A 26138-nucleotide genomic window follows, 5' to 3' on the forward strand; every position below is an offset into this window, starting at 1 on the left:
GGGGGGGTGTTGTCGATTACATTGTATTTTGTTTCCATCAAAGTTTTGGAAAATATAAATGAAGGATAGTAATTTATTGCATACCTATAAATTAAAAATTCTTTAGCAGATTACTTTTTTTTTTTTAAATATAAATTGTTCTTGAGAGCAAAAATACAATTATATATTTGTTGTACAATCTTCATTTACAGAGTGATGTGTTTTTCTAGAAAAATTCAAGCACTTCTGACGGTTTCAAAAAAAAACATGCAGAACAGAGGGAACTAAAACAAATTAGGACATTATTTTCATGCTTACTACAAATCACTAACATCTGAACTGCCCAATATACGATATACACGTACAATTGTATATAAAATTCAATGATTATTCCATCTTGCACTAAAATCAGATATCTACACTTCAACAAGCCACTGTCACAAACCAGGCATTGCTTAGCTGTAGTGCTTCGGAGTGGACATAAGTGAGTAAACAAAGTGCAGCCATTTTTCTCCAGAATGCAAAACATTAATACACATTCTACATAATATGTATATAAACAAATCATACACAGCTTGACATAAAAATCTTCCATTATCATGCATTTTATTCATTACATTGTACCTATGGCTTATAAAAGAGAGGAAAATTGTTTATTTGCATTATTGGAAAAAAAAGAAATAAAGGTGGATAATTTTATAAAAAAAAAATCTCCAGTAAGTAATCAAAAACACTTGAAACTCAGCCATGACACACACTGGATAGGCCGGGCACACGTATTGCGTAATCTCGCGTCCTTTAGCACTCGTAGCTGTGGGTTCTGCTCCAGGCTGCTGCTCTTGTCTATCATCTGCAGAAGAGAGAGAACATATAAATGTAGATGCAGTGTACATGTTAAAGGTTTAGTCAAATAGATGTAGATGCACATTATAACAAAAACGCCATATACATAGGAATCTATTAGGTTTCTCAATATAATGGTGATATATCAGCTAATTAAAACCACCCCCCCCTCCCCTTCTCCTTACACTCATCAAACTCCTGACTAGGATAAGGAGAAGGGGGTGGTTTTTATCAGACTGGATGATATATGTACTAGATGATATACCTATATGTACTAGATGATGCACCTATATGTACTTGTGAGATTACTGTGTTTTATCTTACATATAAAACATGGAAAAAGTAAGTGAAATTCATTTATTATCATATATAAGAGTACGCCCACTTTCTCCACTACCACTACCACTACCACTACCACTACCACTACCACTACCACTGTTTACAAACCTGCCAGATTCCTGTAGGATTGGTCGAAATTTGATCAGCTCACTCAAAGAACACATCTCCTCTCCTAATTTTGCTGCAAGACAATCAGATAAATAAATCTATACAAGTTCAAACGAATATTTATTTGCATCAAAGTCAACAATTAACACAAATACATGATGATTATTTCAGCTGAAACAGTGAAGTAATACATTGTAATTAAAACACCAAAAATTCTTTCCATCTGTTTTACCTGTTGAGGGGCCGTTCTTTGTATGATATAGGGCCCCCTCTTCGCGGCCTCTTCTTGTCTGGCTCCCTGAAAAAAATTAAATCATTCATTAACCATGTCAAATCAGGACATCCTACTTATTTCTCTTTGTGTCAAGAAGGTGACGACAGTATCTTGTTATTTCAGTATTGTATATTAAGGGAAAATATCACAGTTACCCAGAATAAGATTGAAGGAAGAATAAGCACCTTTCATTTCGATAAAAGCTATAGTTCTTTATCAAATATTGCATTTATCACATTTGCAGAATTTGAGAGTCAGAAATAAAGGACCATGAAGTTATCATGGGATTATTATTCATAACACTGTTACACAGAATAATAATTTAGCCTTTCTGTATAACACACAGTACGGGGTTATCAACAGACATGGCACAGAGACTTATTCTGAGGGAGTGGGGAAAGTGAGAAAAGATAACACAAGGACTTGCTCTGAGTGGTGAGGGGGGGTGGGTGGGGGGGGGGGGGGATAGAACATCAGAGAGGAGGTTTAAGGTGTGCAAAAGATAGTGAGTAGGTAAATAAAACACAGGGACTTACTCCGAGTGATTGGGCGTTTGTGGGGGGGTGGGGGGTAGCCTGAGAGGACATCAGGGAGTGGGGAATAGTAAAGAAGATATAACATAGGGACTTACTCTGAGTGGTTTGGGGATGAGGGGAGGGACTTTGTCACTGTGACGTCAGACAGGGGGTCTAGGGAGGGCTTTCTGGCATCAAACTCTGTAAGCCTTTTCTTCAGCAGCTCCAACTTCTTCTTACTTTGACTTACATTCTACAAGATATTTAATGAAAATTGAATAGGTTATATAATACACTGTAGGTATATAACACACTGTACATACATATAGATGCTTCAATGGCTGAGACCGGTGCTTCATTATTTCAAATTTCACATGGGCCCAAGGCTCGTTTTTGGATATATCAATAGAAATTTCTGTTTTTATCAATATTCATATTTGTTTTTATCAATATTTATATTTGTTTTTATCAATATTTATATTTGTTTTTATCAATATTTATATTTGTTTTTATCAATATTTATATTTGTTTTTATCAATATTTATATTTAATCTGATACTCTTTTGAAATGAATATCAGTAATCAAACCTTACTTACAAGCAGATCCTAGTAATTGGCAGATTGTGCAGCAAATTTTACTGTGGCCCAGAGAAAAGTTACCTGCACATTTTTACCACACAGCTACAAAATTACTCACATTTCAACCACTCTCCAAACCAACCAATCAGTGACTCACCTGCTCTACAGAATTCTCCTTCTCTGAGCCCTGCACTTCTCCCGATTTCTGTTCTTCATCTTTCGATTTCTTTTTACTGCTTTTCTTGGACCTGGACTTGGCCGCTGACTTCGTACTCTTCCTGCTGGGCACGCTCGGAGTTTTGAAGTCTAAATCTTCTTGACTTGCCTTTTCACTGTTGCCTACTTTCTCTTTCGTTTTGACCTCCACTGCTTTCTCCTGGTTGTTAACCTTCCCATCTTTTTCACTCTCCATGGATCTTTTGGCTGATACATGCTTATAGAGCTTGTCAAAGTCAGAGAATGTGATGTCGTCATCCTCTTCCATCACCATAGGTTTGGGCCGACCTCGTTCTCGCACAAACTGGGACAAGCGATCATTGACCACCAGCAAATTGTCAGAAGTGGATGACTCTGTGATTGCTGGATTTCCCTCGACTGTAGTTTCTTTCTCTTTTCTGGAGGGTTCCTTTTTGTCTTCTTTTTTCACAGACTTTTTCACTTCTGCAGCACTGTTTACATCTACCTTCTTGATTTCTGTCACCTTTTCTGCATCTTCCACCTCTCCTTTGGTGCATTTATCACCATCCACCTCCTCTCTTTTTCGCTTCATTTTCTTTTCAGGTAGAACAGGGGCACAAGACACTTGTTCACTTGTATCCTGGACATCTTCTACCAGAGACTCATTCACAGACATCCTCTGTCCATCTTCCACTGCCCTTTCTTCCATTTCTTCTTCAGAACTGGATGGTACCAATACTTCTGCATGTTTGTTGGATGTTACTGGTTCCTTGTCTTTTTCTTTGTTGTTTACCAGAGATGCAAGGAAGGCCTTTGCTTGCTCCTTGTCCACTTTATCACTGACATCTGTTGACTTTCGTAGTGACTCTAAGAATGGTTTACTGGATCTACGTACATTGTCCACACTGACAGCGATTTCAGTCTCCTTTTGATTCTGATCAGGACACTTTTCTGTCATTTTCTCTTGAGAGGCTTCATCTTCAACTTCCATTACTTCAGCTCTGCTTTTCACTGACCTTGCCCTTGACCTACTTCTAGTTTTCCTTACAATCTTCACTTCCTCTAGATCTTCACTCTTTCCTTCATCCTCATTCTGTTGCTGTTCAACAGCCTTCCTTGTCCTTGACCTGCTAGCCCTCTCTTTGGTGACCTTCACCTCTTCATCTTCATCATCATTCCTTCTCGTCCTTGATCTTCCTCTGGACTGCCTCTGCTTCTTTGCAATTGCTGGCTCATAGTCTTTGTCTTCCTCCTCTTCATCTTTCTTTTCATCCTTCTTTCTTCCCCTGCTCTGAGATCTGGTCCTCCTTCCACTTTTCTCCACTTCTTCTCCACTGCTGAACCTCCTTCTGGATTTTGACCTTTGCTGACCTTTGACATCACCATCTTCCTCCTCCATATCTTCTTCATCAGAAGACACCTCCCTGTATGTCCTTGGTTTAGACCTTGACCTTCGAGACTGCCTACTTGGTTCTTTGACCACAGCTGGCGACCCCTTGGCTAGGGGCACATAATACACAGGGTTGTCTGGAAGAAGTTTCTGATCCTTCACAGTCTTGCTAGATTTAATCTTTGGCTCCTTTTCCTCAGATGGCTTGGCATTTAACACATCTTTCTCCTTCTTGTTTTCTTTGGACTTTTGATTTTTTTCTCCCTTCTTGCTCTCAATGCCTTTCTGGTGTTCTTTATCAGCAGACACTGAGTCATCGCTCAGAGATTTGAGATCCAAAGTAACAGTGGGTGTTCTGTCTCCAAAGTCAAACACATTCCTGGGCTTCCCTGGCGTCTTGGCTATGCTGGTGATAACCTCACTGGTAGACTTGCTTAGTTTCACTTTCCCTTTGGATCGTGACCTAGATACTGGTTTCTGGGGCACTGGTTGCCTGGTTCCATCTTCCTGCTTTCGTGAAACTCTGTATTCAAAGTTGCCAGGCTTGGAGACTCTCATCTCCACAACAGACTTACCATGACCATCATCAGAGTCCCTTCTTTCATTTGATTTTTCTGATTTCCCATCGCTAACATCCTTGGAACCTTTGGATAACCTAGTAGAATCTGTTGATTTAATCTTCTCAAGCTTACTCTTCAGAAGATCCAAATCTGGTTTTCCAGAAGACTCCTTTGTTTTCATTGAACTCTTTTTAGAACTCTCCTCTTTTTTCTGTAAGCTGTCCTCTTTGGTGTTTGTCTTTCTCTCTTGGTCTGTCAGTTCTGTTCTTTTTTCACTCTTGCCACTACCAGGTCTGGACTCCGTTCCTTTCTGTTCCGTTCCTTTCTCCCCCTTGGCACTACCAGGTCTGGAGCTCTCATTGCTCCGGTTGATCGACTCTGTGGAGATCTGCTGTGTAAAGTTAAACACTTCTGTCATCTCCATATCCGTATTGAAATACCTCGTCTGGTCCTCATCCTCCATCGGCTCTAATTCCTCTCTTCCATCCGCCTCATCCACCACTGGATTTGGAGGTACCACAAATGTTCCCCTTCTGTCATTCTTTACAGCGTCTTCCTTTGTCTGACCTCCAGGTTTAACAAATGTCTTTCTCCTATCACCAGAATCTTCCTCCTCTTTATCTTTTCCAATCTTCTCCGTCTTACTATTTTTTGTGTCCAATTCCAGATCCTTCGCATCAGCCAAGACAAAAGTTCCTCGACGATCAACAGACTCCACGTTTTTCTCTTTTCTTCCTTTCTTTTCCTTCTTTGATGGCTTTGGATTCTCCTTGGTGACCATCTCTCCTGCCTTTACAGACTCTTTATCGACCGTAACACCTGCTTCCTTTACATTCTCACTGCTCTCCATGGATTCTGTCACGTTCACCATGGCCTTTTCTTTTTTGGGCACTCTCTGGGGAAGCTTGGACACTTGCATTTTGCTTTTCTCGCCTTTATGGCTGATCTGGGGTTTTGTTAAGTCTACCTCTGCCTCCTCTGAAATGGAAAGCAAAAAACTTGTAAAAATGATACTTTATCATTGTTTATGTCCACATTTATTGACATTTAAGAAAGTTGAATGGCCGTGGCTATTTTTAAACTGTATAATTTTATTATTGAAGAGCTCTATGTAAAGATATGGGAAAATGTTTAAATTTTAAAGTCAGAATATTTCGATTTTTCAAGTACTTTTTGACTTAAATATTTATCATAAATAGAACTTTATGGTAGATTGATGAGTACTAGATTGTTGACCATCTAGCCTCCTTTATAATTGGATGCAAATTTTCATTATCAAAATGCTGCTAAATCAAAATAATGATATTTCAAAGTAATAGAGACGAAATAAATATCAAATCCACACTGTCTGCACACAGAGAGGTTTGTAAATTTTAAATATTGGGCTGATTTCATTGATATAAGCTGGCATCAACTTTCACGAATTTAGTAAAAATAAACAGTTGTGATGATACTCTAATCCTAATGGCTGCAGGCAATACATTTGTAAACAATGCACTTGTCTATAAAATATTTTCTAAAGGTGCATATTCTCATGGATGAAAATCTACAAAAACAAATGTTTAACAAATACTAATGAAACACTGACAATTGTCAGATCCTTTCACAGTCACTGCAGTGCTGTTTCAAGGCAAATTTATAAATTTTGGCAAAGTTTTATTTGGTAGAAAATTAATTAATTATGTAAATTTAACATAAAACAAATGATATTATGTCTTATTTCATCATATTATGTCAATCTGTCATGCAAAATAACAATATAGCAATTACCATGAAGGGGATGTAAATGTATAAAATTGTTGTTAAACAATTGTTGAAGAGGCAATCAGTACAAGTTCCTTACCGTTGATGCCATGGTTGAGTAGACTGGAGTCTAGGTCAGAGAGAGGCTCTACGTCGTCCAGACACATGGTCTGCTCCGCGATAACACTCATGTCATGTGAACTGGCCGAGAAGGAGGGAAGGGGTGGCTGGGGGACGCCTTCGTCTGACCGTGGCACCTGTTCCATGGGGAGAGGAAGGGATGACCCCTGGGTCTGGGCGTAGATGGACCTGGTGTAAGAAAGGTCATATACAGGTAATAGACAGGTAATAGACAGGTAAGAGAGGGTTTAGGCCTCTAGAAAAAGGAGGAATCCTGGATAAAAAGTTAATTTTAAGTTTATTTTGGATGCTAAAATGCATGTATAAGCTAAGACTTCTAAAACAGTGAGATAATTCTACTTTAAAACATTTTTTTCACAATGTTGACCATAAAACAGGGAAAATCTTAGAGCAAAAGGTTTATTTTTACAATTGTTTTGCTAGATTATTCATAACAAATGCCATAGTACTAATCTGTAGACAAGAATATGCCGTAAAACACAGTTACAATGAACATGATTATAACAAGGTCTTTCTCATATCACAGTCAGTCAGTTTCTCTCTCCTAGTCTGACCTATCATAAACTTATGTTATAACAAATTACGTAAATGAAAAAATCAAAGTTGGCCAAGGTAGAAACTCCTTAAACATACAACTCGCAAATAATTGCAAGTACAAAAAAAAATGAACTTTGCGAGTTGCATATAGTGAATTTTGAACCCTGCTGGCCATCCTTGCTACTTTGCTATTAGCATATAATCATTCATTTTCTAAGTTTAAGATAAATGAGATTGGCCATAGAGAATATAGCAGTGCTCAATAAATTCTAAATCAGTACTGAATATATCCTATGTACTTACCTCTGATAGGCTGGCCCATTTATATCCACCTCCATGTCCAGATTGGAGGCATTCCCCACAGACGAGGTTTTGCGGGAGCCAATGGTTGACCTTCGCGAGGACTGGACGCAGTGATGGAGTGCATCACTCAGGTTGTGGCTGACCGCAAACAGGCTCTCCCCCATCGCCGTCAGGATTCCTCGCAGTGTGGAGTGACTTTGCTGAAAATGTAATATTGAATTTCGATATTGGCTACTCTTCTTCCCTTTTATTAAAATTCTTATGAAAATTTATAGACACTTGAAAATAAAAGAGGTGTTCAAAGCCGAGATGCTTTGGAACAAAAGAACTGATGACAGACACAAGTCTCTTTGATTGAGGGTGTGGTTTAGCTGGTAAGTGTAAGTCTGACCATCGTTGAAAAGATACTATGATACTACAAGCATAGCTTGTTATTAAAATACAACTTTAATGCTACAGTTAAGCATATTAAAAGAAAATAAACATTGAGTCTTTTTAACAATATGAATTCATGCTGAACATTTAAAATCAAATTATAAATAAAATTCAAAATCAAAGAATAATCTACGATCAATAAATCACATATCAGGGGAGACAACCTCTACTCTTCGCAGCACTTCCTCCTCGATCTCGTCATTCCGGAGCCCCGACACTCGCTCCAGTGTGACGATTCTCATGTCTTTCTCCTGTATTTCCCGGCGTAGCTCCTGGTTCATCTCCACAGCCATTCGAAGTTCCTGTTTTGTTCTTTCCAAATTGACAGCCAGAGCTCGATTGTTGGCCCTCAGAGATTGTTTCTGCACTGAATTTACTGTTTAAAGAATAAAGATCTCGGGGATGAATTCACATTATGTCTAGAGATGAATACTTAATTTAGAGGTATAGTATATTTTTCAAATAATAATAATTTCCTTTTTTATTTCACAAAATGAATGTACCTCTACTATAGATTTGTCAATCGTTTAGTTGTTGAACCCTTTTTTATGATTTTTTAGTTAAGGCAATCTAGAACATCCAGCTATACTTATGACCTTATATTTACATCCATTAAGTATGATTCCTTCCATTTCTTACGGAAATTAACAGCTTTATTAAAACTGACAGGACTGAAATCTACACCGGTTAGATCCAGTTCTAACCACTTTATCAACTGTTTGAAACTTTCAGCAACCTCAGAAAAATTATGGACTGAATGAAATAATCACAATGACGTCAGAATCAAATTTCATTATAAGACGACCTGGCTATTTCTTTTATCTAGCGTACTTAAAGGAAGTGAACATGAAAATAATAATTGTTGCTTAATAAATTTTAAAAGCCTTTTGAAACTTAAAAATGAGGTCTGTTACTTTTTTGTTTATTTCTATCAAGAGATTTTATCAATTTAACACTCTCAGTGAAAGGTTTATGGAGGTAATCCATTATTCCCCAGCATGCATCTGTTCTCTGACGTAGATAAGCCACATTGCTGCTGGTGACTGGGTCAATGTTGGAACTAGGCCAGTGTTTATGTACAGAGTTGATAAAAGTTAAGAAGAAAAAATATGCCTTGATGTGAAGAAAAATTTTGTGTATTGTCATGAGGAGACAAGGATTTAGTACAATTCTATAAATGAACCTCAGATAACTATATATGATTTGTACAAAAATGAAAATAGATAAATTAATTTGTGAAATATAAGACCATCACATTCCAGATGTTTGTACGGATATGCATGTGGCAGTCAGTGTTTACAAAAATAAAATGCTGTTTTTAGATTTCAATTCAAATTAATAAAAAATTGTAATTCCATTTTCTTTGTGGGGTTTCCTACCGTTACTTTTTATTTAAATGCCCTGGAAATTTTTCTGATTTGTTTTTTTTTTTATACATAAGATCTTGATGACATGTACGCCGGTTTTGTTTATGCTGTCAGAAGAATAGCAGGACTAAGACACTTTTTAAAAGTCAGGATGCTGTGCATGTACCTTGTGTGCTCATTTATCTAGCACACATAATGCTCAAACTCATAAACAAGAAATTCCCGAGTGCAAGAAAAAATAGGTCATGATAACACTGATCCACGGACATTCCATTCTAGTTACATGTCACATTAACTGCTTGTGGGAATGCATCATTCTGAGATCCAAAATCTTCCTCAATAAACACTGTTTAAAAAGACAACTCTTTACATAATCCTTTCAAGTTTCCATTCACATTTTGATGATTGCATTTTATCTCTGTTACAAACGTGTGTAAAAATGCAATGTGTCTCACTGACGGCAGCATCAGTGCTGCCCTCTCTTAGATGCTTAGAGATAACCCAGCAGGGAGGTAATGATTTTAACAATATGGCAGCGCTCATGAATTGCAAGAATTAGTTATTCTAAGTGGTATATCTTTTTACTGAGGAAAGCTCTGTCTAAACGGTTTTCAGATATCATTATACACATCAAACAGACAAATTTTAGCCCTTGATAATTTTTTCATGTTCACTTCCTTTAAGTACATGAACAATTATTTAGTTACACTTGCCACCTTATGTGCTGAAATGTATGAAGAGGATTAAGTAAGTTGCTTTTACCCACTCTGTTTTAATTTGTTATAAGAAAGATGTAAAATTACATTGTATATAAACAATGAAATGCTCTCTTTGATGATTCATGGCAGTTATGAAGGTAGCAATCATTGCAGAAAAAATTTACATATTTTTTCTGCAATGTCGCTACCTTCATATCCCACATGAATCAACAAAGAAAGCATTTAATGTTTAAACATACTGGTATGTATCTAGGAGCAAATAACAAAAATAAGTGTTCAACAAAGTAAGAAATGTTGATGTTTCAATAGTGTCAACAAAATCTGTAAATCATCAAATTAAGAAATATTAATGAAACCCCCCTAATTAGGAAACTTACTGCTTAGGTTGAGCTTTTTGGTTAGGGATGAGTTAAGTCTCTTTCTCCGGACAGACGTATTCAAATCTATCAATGGATTTTTCTTTTTCATCGTCTTCAAACCTCGTTTGTGCTTTTTAGCACTTGATGCAATGACTGACACATCCAAATCTGCCATCTCCTGAAGAACAAAATCATATTAACTTTAAATAAACATATCTTTTTTATCGGGGGAGGGTTGGTGTCAAAATTATTGCAGAGTCAGCTAGTGACTTGGGTTTTATTCAGATAGCCGTTTTGTGGAAAGTCTTTTACAAATCAGGAGGAACCGGAATGCTTACAGTAAGCATGTTAAAACCAGCGATTTAAGATAAGTATCGTATTGTTCCACTTTCAACAGGATTCCTAAATTTGAATGAAGGTCCAACATTGCTGGGTTTCGTGCCGACAATGATCCCTGATTAACAAGATCTTAACCAACCAACTTTCATAAATAAAGAGTTTTTGGGAAAGGCTACTGTTTTCGTTAATCATATTATTATCTTAAGTCTAATGTACCTCTTTGCTTAGGCTGCAATCCGCGTCGGAGTCATCGACGGTCGCCATATCAAATCTTCCGCGACTTTGTTATCTTTGATTTGATTGGTTAATTTGAAAAAGGAAGTTCATGGACGAGTTATCGTTCATTGTTGAACATGAGGTGCGGATCAATTATTTATATGATAATTTGTTTGATCTTTATAGAATTTTCCAGGATGTAAATCTCTCTTTTTATATATGAATGAAATACACTTACACAATTTTAGCATACTGCAAATACATTATAAGAAGAGAATCAGAATTTGTATTGTTTAAGAAAAAAATATGCAAGCCAAAAAAAAAAAAACCCACAAAACAAACCAAAACCAAAACAAAACGTATATTTGTTGAAAAAATACATGTAAACATATATTTTATATATAAGGATGAAAATATTATACAGCTAGGCTTATGAACTTAATTTTACTAAATTTCCTCCAATTTAGAAGGAAAAAATATTTTTAAAAAACTGTCTGTTTCAAAAAAAACCACAACAACAACAAAAAGCAACCCCCCCGAAAAAAAAACCAAACAACAAAACAACAACAAAAAACAACCAATCTTCCAAACGATAAAAAAGAATCTTGCGTTTATTAATTTTTGATTTTGATGTTGACGTTATTTTTCATTTTTTTAATGGAATTACAATTGTTTTTTACTTGTATTTTTTCAGTTTAAGAACAAAGTACAAAGAAAAAATAGGCGCATGGATCCACCACCCTAGTTCTGTTTATTTCGGCTCCGTTCCAACTCTGTGATGTTTTTCTCACTCTCAAAAACCCTGCTATCCCATTGCGCGCCTTGAAATTTCACAAACATCTCCGGTACCAGCTCGGCGCAAACCACTCCAAAACAAAATGGAAGCTTCTCGGAAGTTTTTGGTAGAAATATTCCTTGTGGTAAGTGTAAAGTTATCGCAAAATACATCCTTATAGATTATTGAAAAACTTTCGACAAAATCTCGTTCTTTTACCTGCAGTAAATAAATAATTAAATCAATAAATGATTTTTGAAGCTTTATTTCTAAACATAAACAGAGTTTCCAGTCCGTCTGTCTGTGTCTGTTTATCTTTTAGAGACGGCCTCACATCATACCATTAACAACGTCTGACAATTTAAACCTGTGTTAATTTCTTTAAACAAAAAAAAAAAACAATTGGAACCATAAAAATATCATCAGATATGAATATATCTCAAAACGCCAGCATGAAACATGTTAAGATAATTATATGTAAACACACACGCGGTGTGGTTTGTTCTAAGAAATTCGGAATATTATCTGAAACAAATACATATGCCATATTTCTAAGCGCACCTTCTTTATCTTTGTGTTAGGTTGATATTCTAGGAGAGAGAGAGAGAGAGAGAGAGAGAGAGAGAGAGAGAGAGAGAGAGATTTCCACGATTTTTTTTATTCCGCTTGATCTATGAAGTAACTGTTGTATTTTCAGGTTTTATTAGCCTCCCTCCTAACGAGAGCAGAATCGGAGTCGAATGAAACAGGATGCTTTGAATTCCCGAAGAGATTTAAGAACTTCGCTTACTTCAATGTATCAGACCTAGATTTATCAGAGAGGTGTGTATCAATCTCACACACAGTAGAATGGCTGACATTTACGGTCACAGTGTGAACGGATTTAATTATTATTTGACAAAGATTTGACAAAGATTTGTCCAAAGAATCTTTTATTACATGTAAATGCAGAATTTTGTCAAAAATTTATTACACAGTTCAGACTTTGGCAATAGAATCACTAAAACATGCAAAAAATGTATGCGTTCATATAATAAAACCACCATGCGGTGTGCTATATTCATTTTGTTGCGTGTGAAGTAACATTCAAATTATCAATTATTTGAAATACAAGTACAACATTTTCACAAATTAAGATTTTTAATCAGGTGCTTGCATTGCATTGCATTGAAAACAGTTTCACTGACCGATGAATTTTTCCATTCTTTGAGTAGCTCCGAATTCAACTTAACATTTCGCACAACTAAAGATGATGGGATAATATTCTACATCGAAGGACAATTTTCAAGAACAGCTCCGTACGATTTTGAAAGTCTGTATATCCGAAACGGGAAGTTGAACCATCTTGTATTCAACCCGGAGCCGACCGGAATCGGAAGTTCATTCGGAAGTTACGTGAATACCGATTTTGACGTGAACACTAACAACGAGATTAAGGTATAAAGACGTTAATTGTGTTATTATGTTAATCATCTTTTGTAATTGTTGTTTGCAAATTATTTTAAACAGATATGGCATTTAAGATCACTTGAAAATCCTGTGGAAAGATTATACCTCAATATTGCAGGTAAATTTCTTCCGGAGAAAAGAATTCCCAGCAGACCGTTCTGACAATGACGACTCCGTACATCTGGCGCGGACCGGGAAATCGGCGACAAAAACAGTCCATCGGACCGGCTTTATTGTCAACGAAAGAGAATTCACAATTTTATCGGCGCCATTTCCCCTGGATCTGAAAAACGAGAGAGAGGAACAGCTCATCTGGATTGGTGGGGGATGGCCTAACAGGGTAAAAACTCACCCCTAAGCCCCCCCCCCCCCCCACACACACACACACACGCTTGCATACATGGTCAATTGGTCATCAATATAGTTACTATCCATTCAGTAACTCAGAATTAATGTTTGCATTGTCGTTCGTATTGCACTCTTGCTCTATATTCTTTACAACTGCCAAATGCATTCATGGTTCCATAAACGCAATCATTCCAAATTCAAAACATAAAAATAAAAGAACATTTTCCAGTAAATTCGTCATGTGATTTATCTGTATTACAACATGAATTCACATGAATTTATACAAACGTCCATTTGATACCAAGTTAGCACACCAATGTGGATGCATTTCTTTTTTTCTTTTTTTTAAAACACAAAACAATCTATGTCTTTTTAGAACTTAGATCCGTTTGAGGGAATCATTCAAGATATCGTTGATGTTAAATCGAACCGGAAGTTGACCACGCCGGACTCGAACAAGAACCTGTACATGACGTGTCAAAATGGCGGAGAAGACGAAGAAGTAGTGATTGAGACATAGTTAACATACAACATGGAGTGTTCAAATAGCGTGTTGTTGTTTGTATGTTTGGTTGTTTGTTTTTTCTTCTTGCCGTCAATGCTAATAGAATTTATTTATATGTATACTATATATATAACATATTTTATTCTAACAAAGGAATGGGTTAATTATCGATGTGTTATTTATTAGTCATGTACCAGTGCTGTTGTTATACTAATATGTTATTTTATTGTTATTTATGTTATTTAAGAGCATTGGCTTTTGTTTTGTTTTGATAAGTATCAATTTGTTCTTAATCAGTATTTTTGAATTAATAAAATTGTAATTAGGTTCACTATATTTCCCCGCTTTTATTCAGGACCGATGACCGGACTTCTTCATGCATGTAGGTTTCACAGTTTGTGCCATTTTTTTTTTTGGGGGGGGGGGGGGTACAAGCATTTTAAAAAATATATTAAGATAAGGACCCAGAATCGTACACAAAATATGAGTCAAGGCGAGAAGTCATCCACTAAAAGCTTAGTAATCATAACTTGCATCAATTAAGGCACTTGAAATGTGCAAGTAGTACCAAGATAGGTAAACATTTTTCATATTATTTTTAATTTTATATATGTATTAGAAATCCCAAAACTCTTATATTGTGTAAAAATTAACTTAAAACAGAATCATGATCTCTGGACCGGAATATATTTTGAAATGTTTATTTGAAATCTTAAACGGGCACGGTTTGAGAAACCTGTGCATGCAAAAAAATTTATAATTTTCTATTTGTACAAATGTAAAATCCCAATCAAATTGATGTTTCAAGGTGATGGAGGATGTATGTATATATAGAATCTTTATCTATAAATCAGATACAATTGCAACTTTCAATGGATATAAAATATTGGACATATTTAAAGTGCAATAAATCTATACAATTTCGGACGTGCTTAACGTGCAAAAATATTTCCCATAATTCTATAGTACACCCAACGTGTAATAGATTTATAAAAAAAACTGCATGTATTTCTATGATACACTAAACGTGCGATAATAAATAAAATATCGTTCCTATTTCTGTGATACACGAAACGTGCAATAAAAGTATAAAATATGGCACTTATTTTTATGGTACACACAACGTGCAATGATATAATGAAATATTGCACATATTTTCATGGTACACTCAATGTGCAATATTAAATGAAATATTGCCCGCATTTCTATACGATACAATTAATGTGCAATGATTAATAAAATAAATCACAATTTCTCTATGATACAATAAACATGCAATAAATGTATAAAAAATTGTACGCATCGTATTTTAATGATGGACTCAACGTGCTACATGTAGAAATAAATAAAACATTGCACGTATTTCTATGATACACTCATCGGGCAAAAGATGAATAGAATATTGCCCGTAGTTCTATGATATACTAAACGTGCAATAAAAGTATAAAAATATTGCTCTTATTTCTCTGATACACTCAACGTGCTAAAAATGAATTACCTACTGCACGTATTTCTATGATATACTCAACGTGCAATAAATGTATGAAATATTGCACGTATTTCTCTGATACACTCAACGTGCTAAAAATGAATTAACTACTGCACGTATTTCTATGATACACTCAACGTGCAATAACTGTATGAAATATTGCACCTATATCTGTGATACACTCAACATACACCGAAGGAGTAAGTTACAAGCACTCAACGTGCAATAAATGTGTATACTAGAATATATTGCACGTATTTCTATGATACACTAAACGTGAAAAAGAGAAGAAAATGTAGTCGTGTTTTTATGTTATACTAAAAGTGCGACTAATAAATAAACGTTTATCTATTATGCGCTCTCTTGTTTGAAGGCGATAAGATGATTATATTATTATTCTATGACCAGTAAGTACCTAAGTAAGTTATTGATTATTACAGTGACATGTGTATATATGACATTTGTAATACACAATATATGAAAACTAATAATTTGCTTCAAGCTCCTTAAAGTTGGACCTATAAGTCACTTTATATATTGAAAACTTTCTGCATGCATGATTCTGAATACATCTTATTTTAACTTATGAACATTGGCAAATCAACACAATATTTAGATACATTAACATTTGAATAATTTTTTTTAAGTTGGTAACCATCCATTTCTTTCTGCTCATAGTAAACAACATTGAAAGTTTAAAAACGTAAAGAAAATTCAATAAGAAAAATTGCAACCTTGGTAAATTATATGTTTTATTTCCGACACCATATAACACATTTAAAAGTCATACATATGATTTTAAGGACAGCATGAAAAAGAAATAAAAAATCCACTGAATAAACATATATCGCAAATAATCATAATATCATGAACGTATCACACATAAATAAAAATATATAATTATCTTCTATTTTTGCAAAAATAGGTACATTTTAAATTGATTTTAAATTCGATGGAATAATAATTTACAAGATAATATACATGGAATTAGTGAACACTGCATTCTTCGTAAAATTATGTTATATATTCAAGAACATCTATATGAAATGAATTATATATATATATATATATATATATATATATATATATATATATATATATATATATATCAGTAAATAGGATCAATTTGTGATTTTATTCTGGAGAAATATATATATATATATATATATATATATATATATATATATATATATATATATATATATATATATATATATATATATATATATAATTTTAATCCCTATAATATACATGCATAGCAAATAATTATCTTAAAATAACATGAGATTAAACATCACACGTAATTAACATATCTTCGTGTAAAATGTTATGCACGTTCATTCCATTATTTGATGAAATTATATAAAGAATAACATAGAAATAAATAAAACTATATTAAACATTGCTTAATGATATGATATGACATGATATGATTTACAAATAATAATAATTTAAAAAAAAAACACTCTTTATACTGACTAATCTATCAGTTGGTAAAACGTATAAAAATATAGCAAAAGAAATTTTAGATTTTCGTTGTATGACCCATTTCAATCACTATGAAAACAGACTTTATATATTTTAACGAAGTCAAAAACAATCAGGTAAAATCCTACAACTACACCTTTCATTTTCATTGCTTGAGCTACTTACTGACCAAACCTTTTGTTTTCGGCACCTTTTAACGATCTCCGATCCTCAGCAATGTTCGATAACTCTAAATTATACGAATTTAAAATTCGTACTATAAATTTGCCTTGTATACAGACAAATTGATTAGTCTTCTAGTGTTAGCATAACGATCAGGTGCTCAACATAATGCTTGGCTTAGTGGATCCTGTTTTCAGCTATTGTTTGACATTAGCTACTTGAGCAATTCAAAATGGGCATTCACTTGCTTTTTCTCTCCGGCAATTGAGCATTCAGCAGAAACACTGAGTTGGGTAAAACCAAACACCACTTTAACAATTATTTCATTATTGTCAAGATTGCTCTTATCTCCATATTCTACTTTGATATCTCCAATGTGCTTACATGGTAACTCCGGGGTGAACACTTCAGAATCCCTAACGTACTTTGGATCTTTGTCTAATGTTCCATAGAATTCCACAAGTGCAAAATCTAAGGAAAAGTCAGCTGGTCGACATTTGTATTCTCTTACCTCGTTCGGAAGAACCGAGTCTCCCGCTCGGACGATGGCAAAAAATACGTCTTCCAATTGGCCATTAAATTTGTGAAACTTATCTCTTTCCCTGTCGTACAGAACTGGATCAAAAGGTTTGCTAATGCTGAAACCATATGAATATCTACTTACTCTTTTTGAAATCTGCTGAGGCTGAAATCCGAACAAAACAGCGCCTTTTAACACGGATAATCCGCATTCTGGTGGGTTTAAAATTAAGACTGATGGCTGGATCTCTTCCTTGATCGATTTGTAAACGAGCTTCGACTCTGAGAATCCACCCACTAGTATGACGGCATCGACATCCCTTTGATCCAGTAAATGACCGATTTGACCATTTATGTCATGGATAGGTTCCATGAAAAGATCCTGTATCATTTCTGAGGGGAATTCTACCTTTCCTCGTCTGACTCGAATTCCAGGATATTTTGTTGATCCTTCCAATTTCGTCTCAATTTTTGGAACTTCACGTAGACATTCCGGAAGAGGGATATATAAATATTCATTGGTTGTTTCCTCACCAATTTTTCTCTTTTGTAATTCAAAGTTTTGCTGCAGCTCTAAAATCTCATCGGGGTGGTTTTGTATACATTCAGTAAATTCGTACTCTACAACACAATAAAACCTGATGAAGCCTTATTATTGCATTGAAAAACGATGGTTTTTCCGGTCGGATGGCCACATTATCTGTCCCAACTTTATCTTCAGAAACACCTTTATCTAATAGAGAAAGCTTCGATAAAAATAATTACGGTATATATATGCACATTCTTTCTTTAGGAGTACATGTTTCATGATCACAAGAGAGACTGATTTGTATTTCTTATTTATGCGTTTTCTTATTGAGTAACGTTTTTTCTGATATTAAAGCTTCACAAAAATGTTTGTTTATAACCATTCTTAGGAAGTGCATGTACACGTTTCACTGGCGTCGGAAGCAAATTGAAAGTGGGGGGGGGGGGGGGGGGCTAGACTAATCCTCAAAAATATTGAGAAAAAAGTAATTCCCAAAATCATGGAAATCCTTATCCGTGGGGGGGGGGGGGGGGGGGGGGGGGGGGGAGTATACCTATGCTTCCAAAACAAAATAACCTTACTTAATACCCAAACTTTTTTTTCCCAAAATCATAAAATTCCTAATCCGGGTGGGGGGGGGGGGGGAGGGGGGGGGGGGGGGCTAGTATGCTTCTCAATCCAACTTCTCAATCTTTCAAGGTAAATTTAGGAACAATACTCTTTCCTTCGAGAAAAGTGGGGGAACTGAACCCTCTATCATCTTATGTTTCTAATGGTTACGTATAACTTTGCCAAACAAGTGGGGAGGCTAAGCCCCCCCCCCCCTAGCCCCCCCCCCCCTAGCCCCCCCCCCCCCGGTTCCGACGCCTATGCGTTTGCAGATTCCCGAAAAAACCTCATTGATACAGTAATATTTGTATATAACCGTCTTACGGAGTATGTCTTTCCAGATTCGCAAGAAAGCCTCATTGATTTTGTTTCCACCCCAGGGTCCCCCCGTCGCCATGTTGATCTCGTGAAGTGTGTGGTCTTCTTGAACTTCATGAACGGTGATGTCACCTGTTCCACCTGTGAATTATTCGCTGGATTATCAGTATCGCATTGTATTTTCATGTATCAAATAGTTATATCTTTCAAACACTCGAAATTTTTCAATGATTCTTTAAATGGGGAATACATAATTTAAAAAATTACAAATTTTGTCATTAATAAGATCTGAAAGTTTCATGAAAATCGGCTGAAGCGTTTTTTTAAAGAAAAAGTGACAGAAAAAATAATAATAATAGGGAAATAGAAACAAAGCAATAAAAATAAGGTCTTCCGTTGAAAACAGCAGACCTTAAAGTACCATTATTGAAAGGGATGTGGTCATGATCCTTTTGTTCAAACTTTTCTTTTCAAAATATAATACTTACAATGCTTTAGTAAGATATTTTCAATGTTGAACACAAATTTTAGAATGCATCTTATACTACTTCCTTTTAATGCAAACAAGTCTCGTGCTTTTGTTAACAATTCATCTTTATTTCCTGTTTAATCCTTGGGGACCCACACAACGACATTCACACCGCTAGTTATTCTCGTTCTTGGCGTATATGCTGCCATACAATTTAAATAAAGCTGTATTTTTTTATGACGTGCACATCTAGTCATGAAACGTTTAACTGTTTTGTTTATATAGGATCCGATGGTACATGATTTTTAACTAACGAGTTGTGTGTTTTCTCCGAGCTTTGGCGAGAGGATAGAAAACGCACAACGAGTTGGATAAAAATCACATTCCATCACAAATCATAATAGATTCTTTTTATCACACGTTTTACCACGTCGTTTGTTAAACCTCAATCTTTTCTGTAAAAATGATAATTGTGAGCCACACATAACATTTACTAAAAGACGAAAGTTTCCTTGAAGAATAACAAACAAACATTAAAAAAGTTTCATTTTCGAACATATGTTTATCAATCCATAAAAAATAGACATTATAAAATGATTCACATTTATAACTCTACGCTTTTTCAACTGAATTATTTTTTTTTCTTTTTCATTCTACGTCAATCAACCGCCTAAACATATGTATATTTAATTATGACGTCATTTTGTGTAAGAATACACAGTATAATATATAAAATTTGTTACACAAGTGTTATCCATTGTATAATAAGATAAACGTGTGATAAAATATATATATTTTTTTTATTGAAAAAATGTTTCATTCTATAAAAGTAATATTTATGTATTGGCTGACCAAATAAATGTTGCTGCTTTAGAAGATTGTTTTTTTTATTTCCTGTTAAATCTTACCTCCTAAATCGACCACCATAAATTTTGAATTTGGAACAAATGGCACCAGTTTAACTCTTTCTTCTTCTGTGTGTCGAATCAACTCTTGTTCTTTTGTAAACAAGGCTGCGGCCTCGGGTTCCAGAGCTAACATCAACGATTCTCCTGGTATACCTGCCTATAGAATGTTACAATCTTCCTTCGTGTTGGTTATTTGTCCAAAATTGAGTGGAAATAGCATTAATGTTAAAAGTGACTAAATTTAAATCATAAATAAAGTGGATTTGGAGAGAAAAATTATTTGTATACAGTTTTGACATTATTCTTTCTCGAGAACTAGCGGGTATTTTATAGGTTGTGATATTGGATATCAAAAAAATTAAACCCAAATTTTAAAGCAATACTTTGTAAACAGTTTTCGATGAAAACAAAAACTTTTTTCTGGGAGAGAGATTCGAATCTCCAAAATGGAGTCAGTATCGATCCATTGACTTTTTTCTACGACAATTTAAGCAAATTGGACTGGGGCATGGTTAACTTGTTTTGTCTAAAGAATTAACATCGTCTTACATTGATTATGAATAGCAAAAATGTGAAAATATATTCATAGGTGTGTCCATTATAATCATCAAAAATTATGCATAATTGTACCTCTTCTGCCGCTGTCCTCATGAACTGTTTAGCAGGTTCGCTCCAAATTGCAGGAATGGTCAGAACCCAGGAAATGTCTGTAGGGAGAAGGGTTGTTTTTCTTGTAATGGCACCTAAAGCATGCTCTTTGAAAAATCTGATGGACTCTTTGAAGACTGCTCGCAGTGAAAATGATTTACCAGTAGTGTCCTTTATTTTCATTTTTCTAGGCAAAACCTGGGCAAAATAATTTCTTTGTAGCCACAAAATATAAAGAAATGATATAAAAATAATCCCCATTAATTATGATGTTTTTAAAAAATATCCATAATATCCATACCTCTTTTCCATAAAGCTCCATTTTGAAGTTTCTGAATAAGAACCAGTCTTTAGGCGATTTATCTGGAAATTTATCATCTTGAAACTTTTTTTCAGCATTTTTCCGAAACATTTCCGCATAAACATTTTCTGCATCAAACCTACAAAAAAAGTTCCTTTTCTTTTCCAATATTATTCATACAATGTATCATGACGTATAACAAGAAATGATCCAGCTAAATAGAGCTAGACTGCTTATCAACATGGAAAAAAAACCCAACTAGAACTTTTTGTCTTCAGCAAAAAGGAAGGGCTTTTCGACATCCCCTTATTAAATGTCATGAAAAACCATGTCTATTTTTTTCCAAATTCTTCAGCGCCTTAGTATAAGCATTTCCTAAATAAGAACTTATAAGTCATGCGATATCAAAAGTAAGAAAACTCCAGTACTCTATAAGCAGATCTACTTTTAATTTCGTAAAGACTATTTCCAAAAAATTATATAAAAGTAAACACTTATTTCTCGGACCCAAGACTTGGTATGCTATTGGTGTTATCTGTTTTTAATCAAAGCGGGATAACTCTTATCAAAAAAAATTTTTGATGTTACAAAAAAGTGATTTTTAGGCCCTTAAAACCCATATTAGGAGTCATAAAGTTGCCCCTCAGACCATGATTTTTAAATGGTACTCCCCACTTTGATCAATTAAAAAAGATTTTAGAAATCAGATGAGAAATAAAAAAGTGTCTTGAATATTGACCCCTCAAGATTCCTTATTTTCCGGAATTTTATTTTCAGAACTTTTCAGGTCCTATAATTTGAATATGAAATATAAAAATATTTGCTTAAAACTATTTGAGAAAACGTGACACGCGTGAATTTAGTTTAACATTAAAACTCCCATAGACAATTTTTTTATCAACTTATAAAACCGGAACCTCTCAATAAAAATTTGTCGTATTTTAATTTCTACTTTTTTCACTCTCCCTTTTTACAAAGTTTGAAGCCCATTATCTCGAAAACAGTATGAGATAGGAAAAAGTTGTCGCTTACAATTTTGTATATCATAGCATGAAGTATATATTTCCAAAATTTCTAAGTTTATAATTTAAAAAAAAGAATAGATACAAGGGTCCTTTTAATTTTTTGTATTTTGCATGTGTAAACAGGAAGCATACAAACCGGAAGTCCAAAAAGGGACATATGGGAAAATTAAGAGATTGCTACAAAAATTTAACATAAGATTTATACTTTTTCTTATCGTTTTCAAAAAATCGCCGTCGAAACTTTATCGAGAAGAATAATGATAATAAAACAGAACAAAAACAATAGGTCTTTTCGACTAAAAGTCGAAAGCCCTAAAACAGACCCAAAACCCCCCCCCCCCCCCCCAAAAACAACAACAAGGACATCAGGCAAGGATGGAGAACCGTTATCCTCCTATACGCCAAAATCGTCAGGGGCAGCAAGTAAGTAAGGAAGTAAAAAAATTATCTGTTTGAAACAACTGATTTAAAAACAACAACTTGTATATAAAAACACCAAAACTCCTTACCCAAAGGAATTGAAACTCCCATCTGGATTAAGCAGGATGCTTGAAACCGTTTTTTCATACGCCTGATAACCATTTCTCCACACACAGGAGTATATATTCTTTGTGCGCGCCTTTTCAAAGTCCTCTCTAAACTGGTAAGCATATCCAGAGAAAGCACTTCCAATATCGATGGCAACAACTGCCAGGAAATCCTTTTCAGCCATTTTTCTAGGAATAAATATTATCCTTAAAGATATTTGAATATTTTAGGAGTAGCATTACTACGTTAACACTATGCATTGAAAACGCCCACATTGGTTGTTTATTCCACATATTTATACAATAAGATTTTATTATTATAAAACAACACATTAACTCTACCTAATAATTTTTTATATGATTTCTGCTGAAAAAATATCATTAACTTATGAAATATATCGATACTACATTTTATATTTATTTTGAATTTACCTTGAGGAAATAAATGGAAATAGAGCTTATCTCAATTATAAGAACATTACAACACATAAAAAATATCGTAGTTTTGAAATCCGATTTTGAATTTCATTTTTTACTGATGGATGTAGACGTGTAACTCATCAAAAACATTCAAGTTGAAGAACAGTTAATTTATTCTAGGACACGTTTGAACATTTGCGATAAGTGGACGACAATCGCAATGAATTGTCTGGAAACCATTATAGTATCAATGTTTCACAAGGGTTATTCTCGAAAGCTACGAACATTGGTCCCCTACAAACAATGATGATTTCACAGTATTGTATGAGTTTGCGAAGTTTTCATTAATCTTGTAAAAGGGATACCGACTAATGTTTTTTTTTCGTTGATCACAATATTAAATAAATCTAATACTTTCAATAACCTTGATCAATATAATTGTTTTGAGTTCACCGCGAAGATGTAATTTGCTCTTTTCCCCATACCACTGTGCCTTTTTAGAATTTTATAGGACTATCTTTGCCGGTGAAACGTAGAATAATGACCCCCGTAGAATAATGACGGGGGTCATTTTTCGACGTAGAATAATGACCCCCGGTCATTATTCTACGCAGAAATTCTACGCAGAAAAATGAGCCCCGGTCATTATTCTACGTAGAAAAATGACCCTTTTGTCTGAAGAATAAGTGTCATTTCATAAAAATGAGCACACTCTACATGAAGAAAAGTGACCCCTGTGGAATAATGACCTTCTTATAGATTAAAGTTTTATAGTATATTTTAAAGTGAAAGAAGGGGTCTATCTTAGAAAATAAAAAAATCCTTCCGTTATATTAAGATACTGACGTATTGCACCGTGATATGGTTGTCATCTTAACGATTACATTTACATGTATCTCATTATTACGACGAGTGACAACATGTTTTTTTTTCGAGAAACAAGAGACTATAAAACAAACATCTGTTTATTGGCGTTGAAAGAGTAGACTCGATATGGTTATGAATTATACTTGCATGACGATTTTCCCCCACTACAAACTGCTGGGTATGCAAGTGCATAACCTGGAATTAATGATGAAACCAAAATTATGAGAAGTTTACTCCTCTGTAAGGCATAATATAACCAAGCTGAAGTTAGCGGGCACTAACAGCAGCCATTACGCCAGTAGAAGTTAACAGCCAATAAGGAAAATCGTCAAAGTACTTAGAGTACTCGAACAGAAAATATATTTTAATTCATCATCGGCATAGTTTAATAAATATCAAGATGATTAATGCATCAATAGTTTGTATGAGCATTGATAACTTTGGAAGTAGTAAAGATCATGTGATCAAAATCAATGGGGATATAAACCCCTAATATGATCCCGAACATCTAATCAACATCTTAAAAACCTCTTCTTATTATTGTCAATCAGTGCTTATTATCTATTTAAGTTTTTATATAGTCAGGTACTCTTCACACATTTGCTCTAAAAGAATAAAGTTTTTTCCCGATCGCAAATACAACATTACAACAAATGTTTAGAATATCGATGTTCATGTATTACATAGAATAAAACAAAACTAACGTTAAACGATTTTTTAAAAAATCACATTCCCCCAGAAATGTAAATAAGAGATATTCATATTCCTACGTCTTTTCCCGTAAAAATATATACATGTATCATTCTTTGATTGACAATTCTTTCACCAATGAATATTGTTTATATTATTTCAACAATTATTTTTTCATGATTATTGTTCGTTAATTATCACACAATATCCTCATTGTGTATGAATTTGGTTTCCTTTATTTGCGTGATTTCCCGCCATATGTCGACAAGAGAAGAGACGTAACTGTAAACAATCAATTTGTGGCAACGTAAGAGTGTTTTGTGTGTGCTTGCTACGGATATGAAAAACTATATACAGCAATCATTTATTTACAAGTTCGGTGTTTATAACTTCAAAATCAGTTGAACAGAGTTAAAATTCAAGTAATTTAAAAATCATATCTTGGTTACGGGGTAACCATTTTCTATTCTTGTTTAGCGGGGGGGGGGGTCATTTTTCTACGGGGGTCATTTTTCTTCGTGTTTAACATGAAGAAAAATAACCCCTGGGTCTTTTTTCTTCAGAAAAATCCAATTATTCTTCAGAAAGGGGGGGGGGGTCATTATTCTAGGTCGAAAAATGACCCCCGGTCATTATTCTACGGGGGTCATTATTCTTCATTAGACCGGAATTCAGTAAAGATTTGAGACAAAGTATCAGACAATACGTCAAATCTTATCATGAATTGAAAGGCCTAACTCCAACTCATAATAAATATTTGAAGAAAAGAACTCGTCTTTCAGTACTTTTGGTACTTTGATTTATTTACTTAATAATAGTTTATTATTTAAGACTAAAGTGATAATACAAATTACATGTAACGTCCAAAGAACCTAGATATGGCTCTAGTCAATAGCCTAGTGTATGACAAAAATTTTGAGACAAACATGTCTATTCAAGAGCAGAGAAAAAAACAATCGGACAAATCCTCACAAAGGTGCTACGAAAACGTTGGAAAACGTACCTGAGTATCATTTGACTTGCTAAGTTAAGAAGAAGGTGTAGACACGTCCATTCTTATTTACCATCACTGGAACAAGTCTTAACCCTGTTCCATACTAATATTATTCAAGAAATAACATGCGATACTAGCGTTAAAACGAAAGTAGAACGAATTGGGATTTTTAAAA

General features: G+C 34.5%; 3 protein-coding genes across 4 annotated transcripts; 1 reads left to right on the forward strand and 2 right to left on the reverse strand.

Annotated features, from left to right (window-relative positions):
• Window positions 1-680: 680 nt before the first annotated feature.
• Window positions 681-11018, reverse strand: LOC105333038 (enolase-phosphatase E1). Its single transcript, XM_066072784.1, has 10 exons — window positions 10924-11018; window positions 10387-10546; window positions 8088-8299; window positions 7489-7688; window positions 6608-6816; window positions 2795-5742; window positions 2175-2311; window positions 1502-1567; window positions 1270-1342; window positions 681-829 (listed from the first exon to the last, which is right to left on the reverse strand). Exons 1-9 carry the CDS (start codon window positions 10969-10971, stop codon window positions 1309-1311), a joined length of 4014 nt encoding a protein of 1337 aa, XP_065928856.1. The 5' UTR covers window positions 10972-11018; the 3' UTR covers window positions 681-829; window positions 1270-1308.
• A 668-nt stretch (window positions 11019-11686) lies between these two features.
• LOC117686669 (uncharacterized) lies at window positions 11687-14327 on the forward strand. The gene is made up of 5 exons (XM_034462176.2): window positions 11687-11843; window positions 12396-12520; window positions 12913-13135; window positions 13266-13487; window positions 13872-14327. The coding sequence occupies exons 1-5, from the start codon at window positions 11802-11804 to the stop codon at window positions 14013-14015; spliced, it is 756 nt and encodes a 251-aa protein (XP_034318067.2). The 5' UTR covers window positions 11687-11801; the 3' UTR covers window positions 14016-14327.
• Window positions 14328-16732: 2405 nt separating this feature from the next.
• LOC117686670 (heat shock 70 kDa protein 12B) lies at window positions 16733-26138 on the reverse strand. 2 transcript variants are annotated; one of them, XM_034462177.2, is made up of 7 exons: window positions 25973-26138; window positions 22975-23181; window positions 21441-21579; window positions 21122-21337; window positions 20492-20648; window positions 19121-19255; window positions 16733-18279 (listed from the first exon to the last, which is right to left on the reverse strand). In XM_034462177.2, exons 1-7 carry the CDS (start codon window positions 25981-25983, stop codon window positions 17354-17356), a joined length of 1791 nt encoding a protein of 596 aa, XP_034318068.2. In that variant the 5' UTR covers window positions 25984-26138; the 3' UTR covers window positions 16733-17353. The 2 variants fall into 2 exon arrangements, with proteins under 2 accessions (XP_034318068.2, XP_065928857.1); XM_066072785.1 differs by lacking the exons at window positions 22975-23181; window positions 25973-26138 and having other exon boundaries at window positions 21122-21353; window positions 21441-21569.

This window comes from Magallana gigas, chromosome 10, assembly GCF_963853765.1.
Source record: "Magallana gigas chromosome 10, xbMagGiga1.1, whole genome shotgun sequence".
NCBI classification, from domain to species: domain Eukaryota; kingdom Metazoa; phylum Mollusca; class Bivalvia; order Ostreida; family Ostreidae; genus Magallana; species Magallana gigas.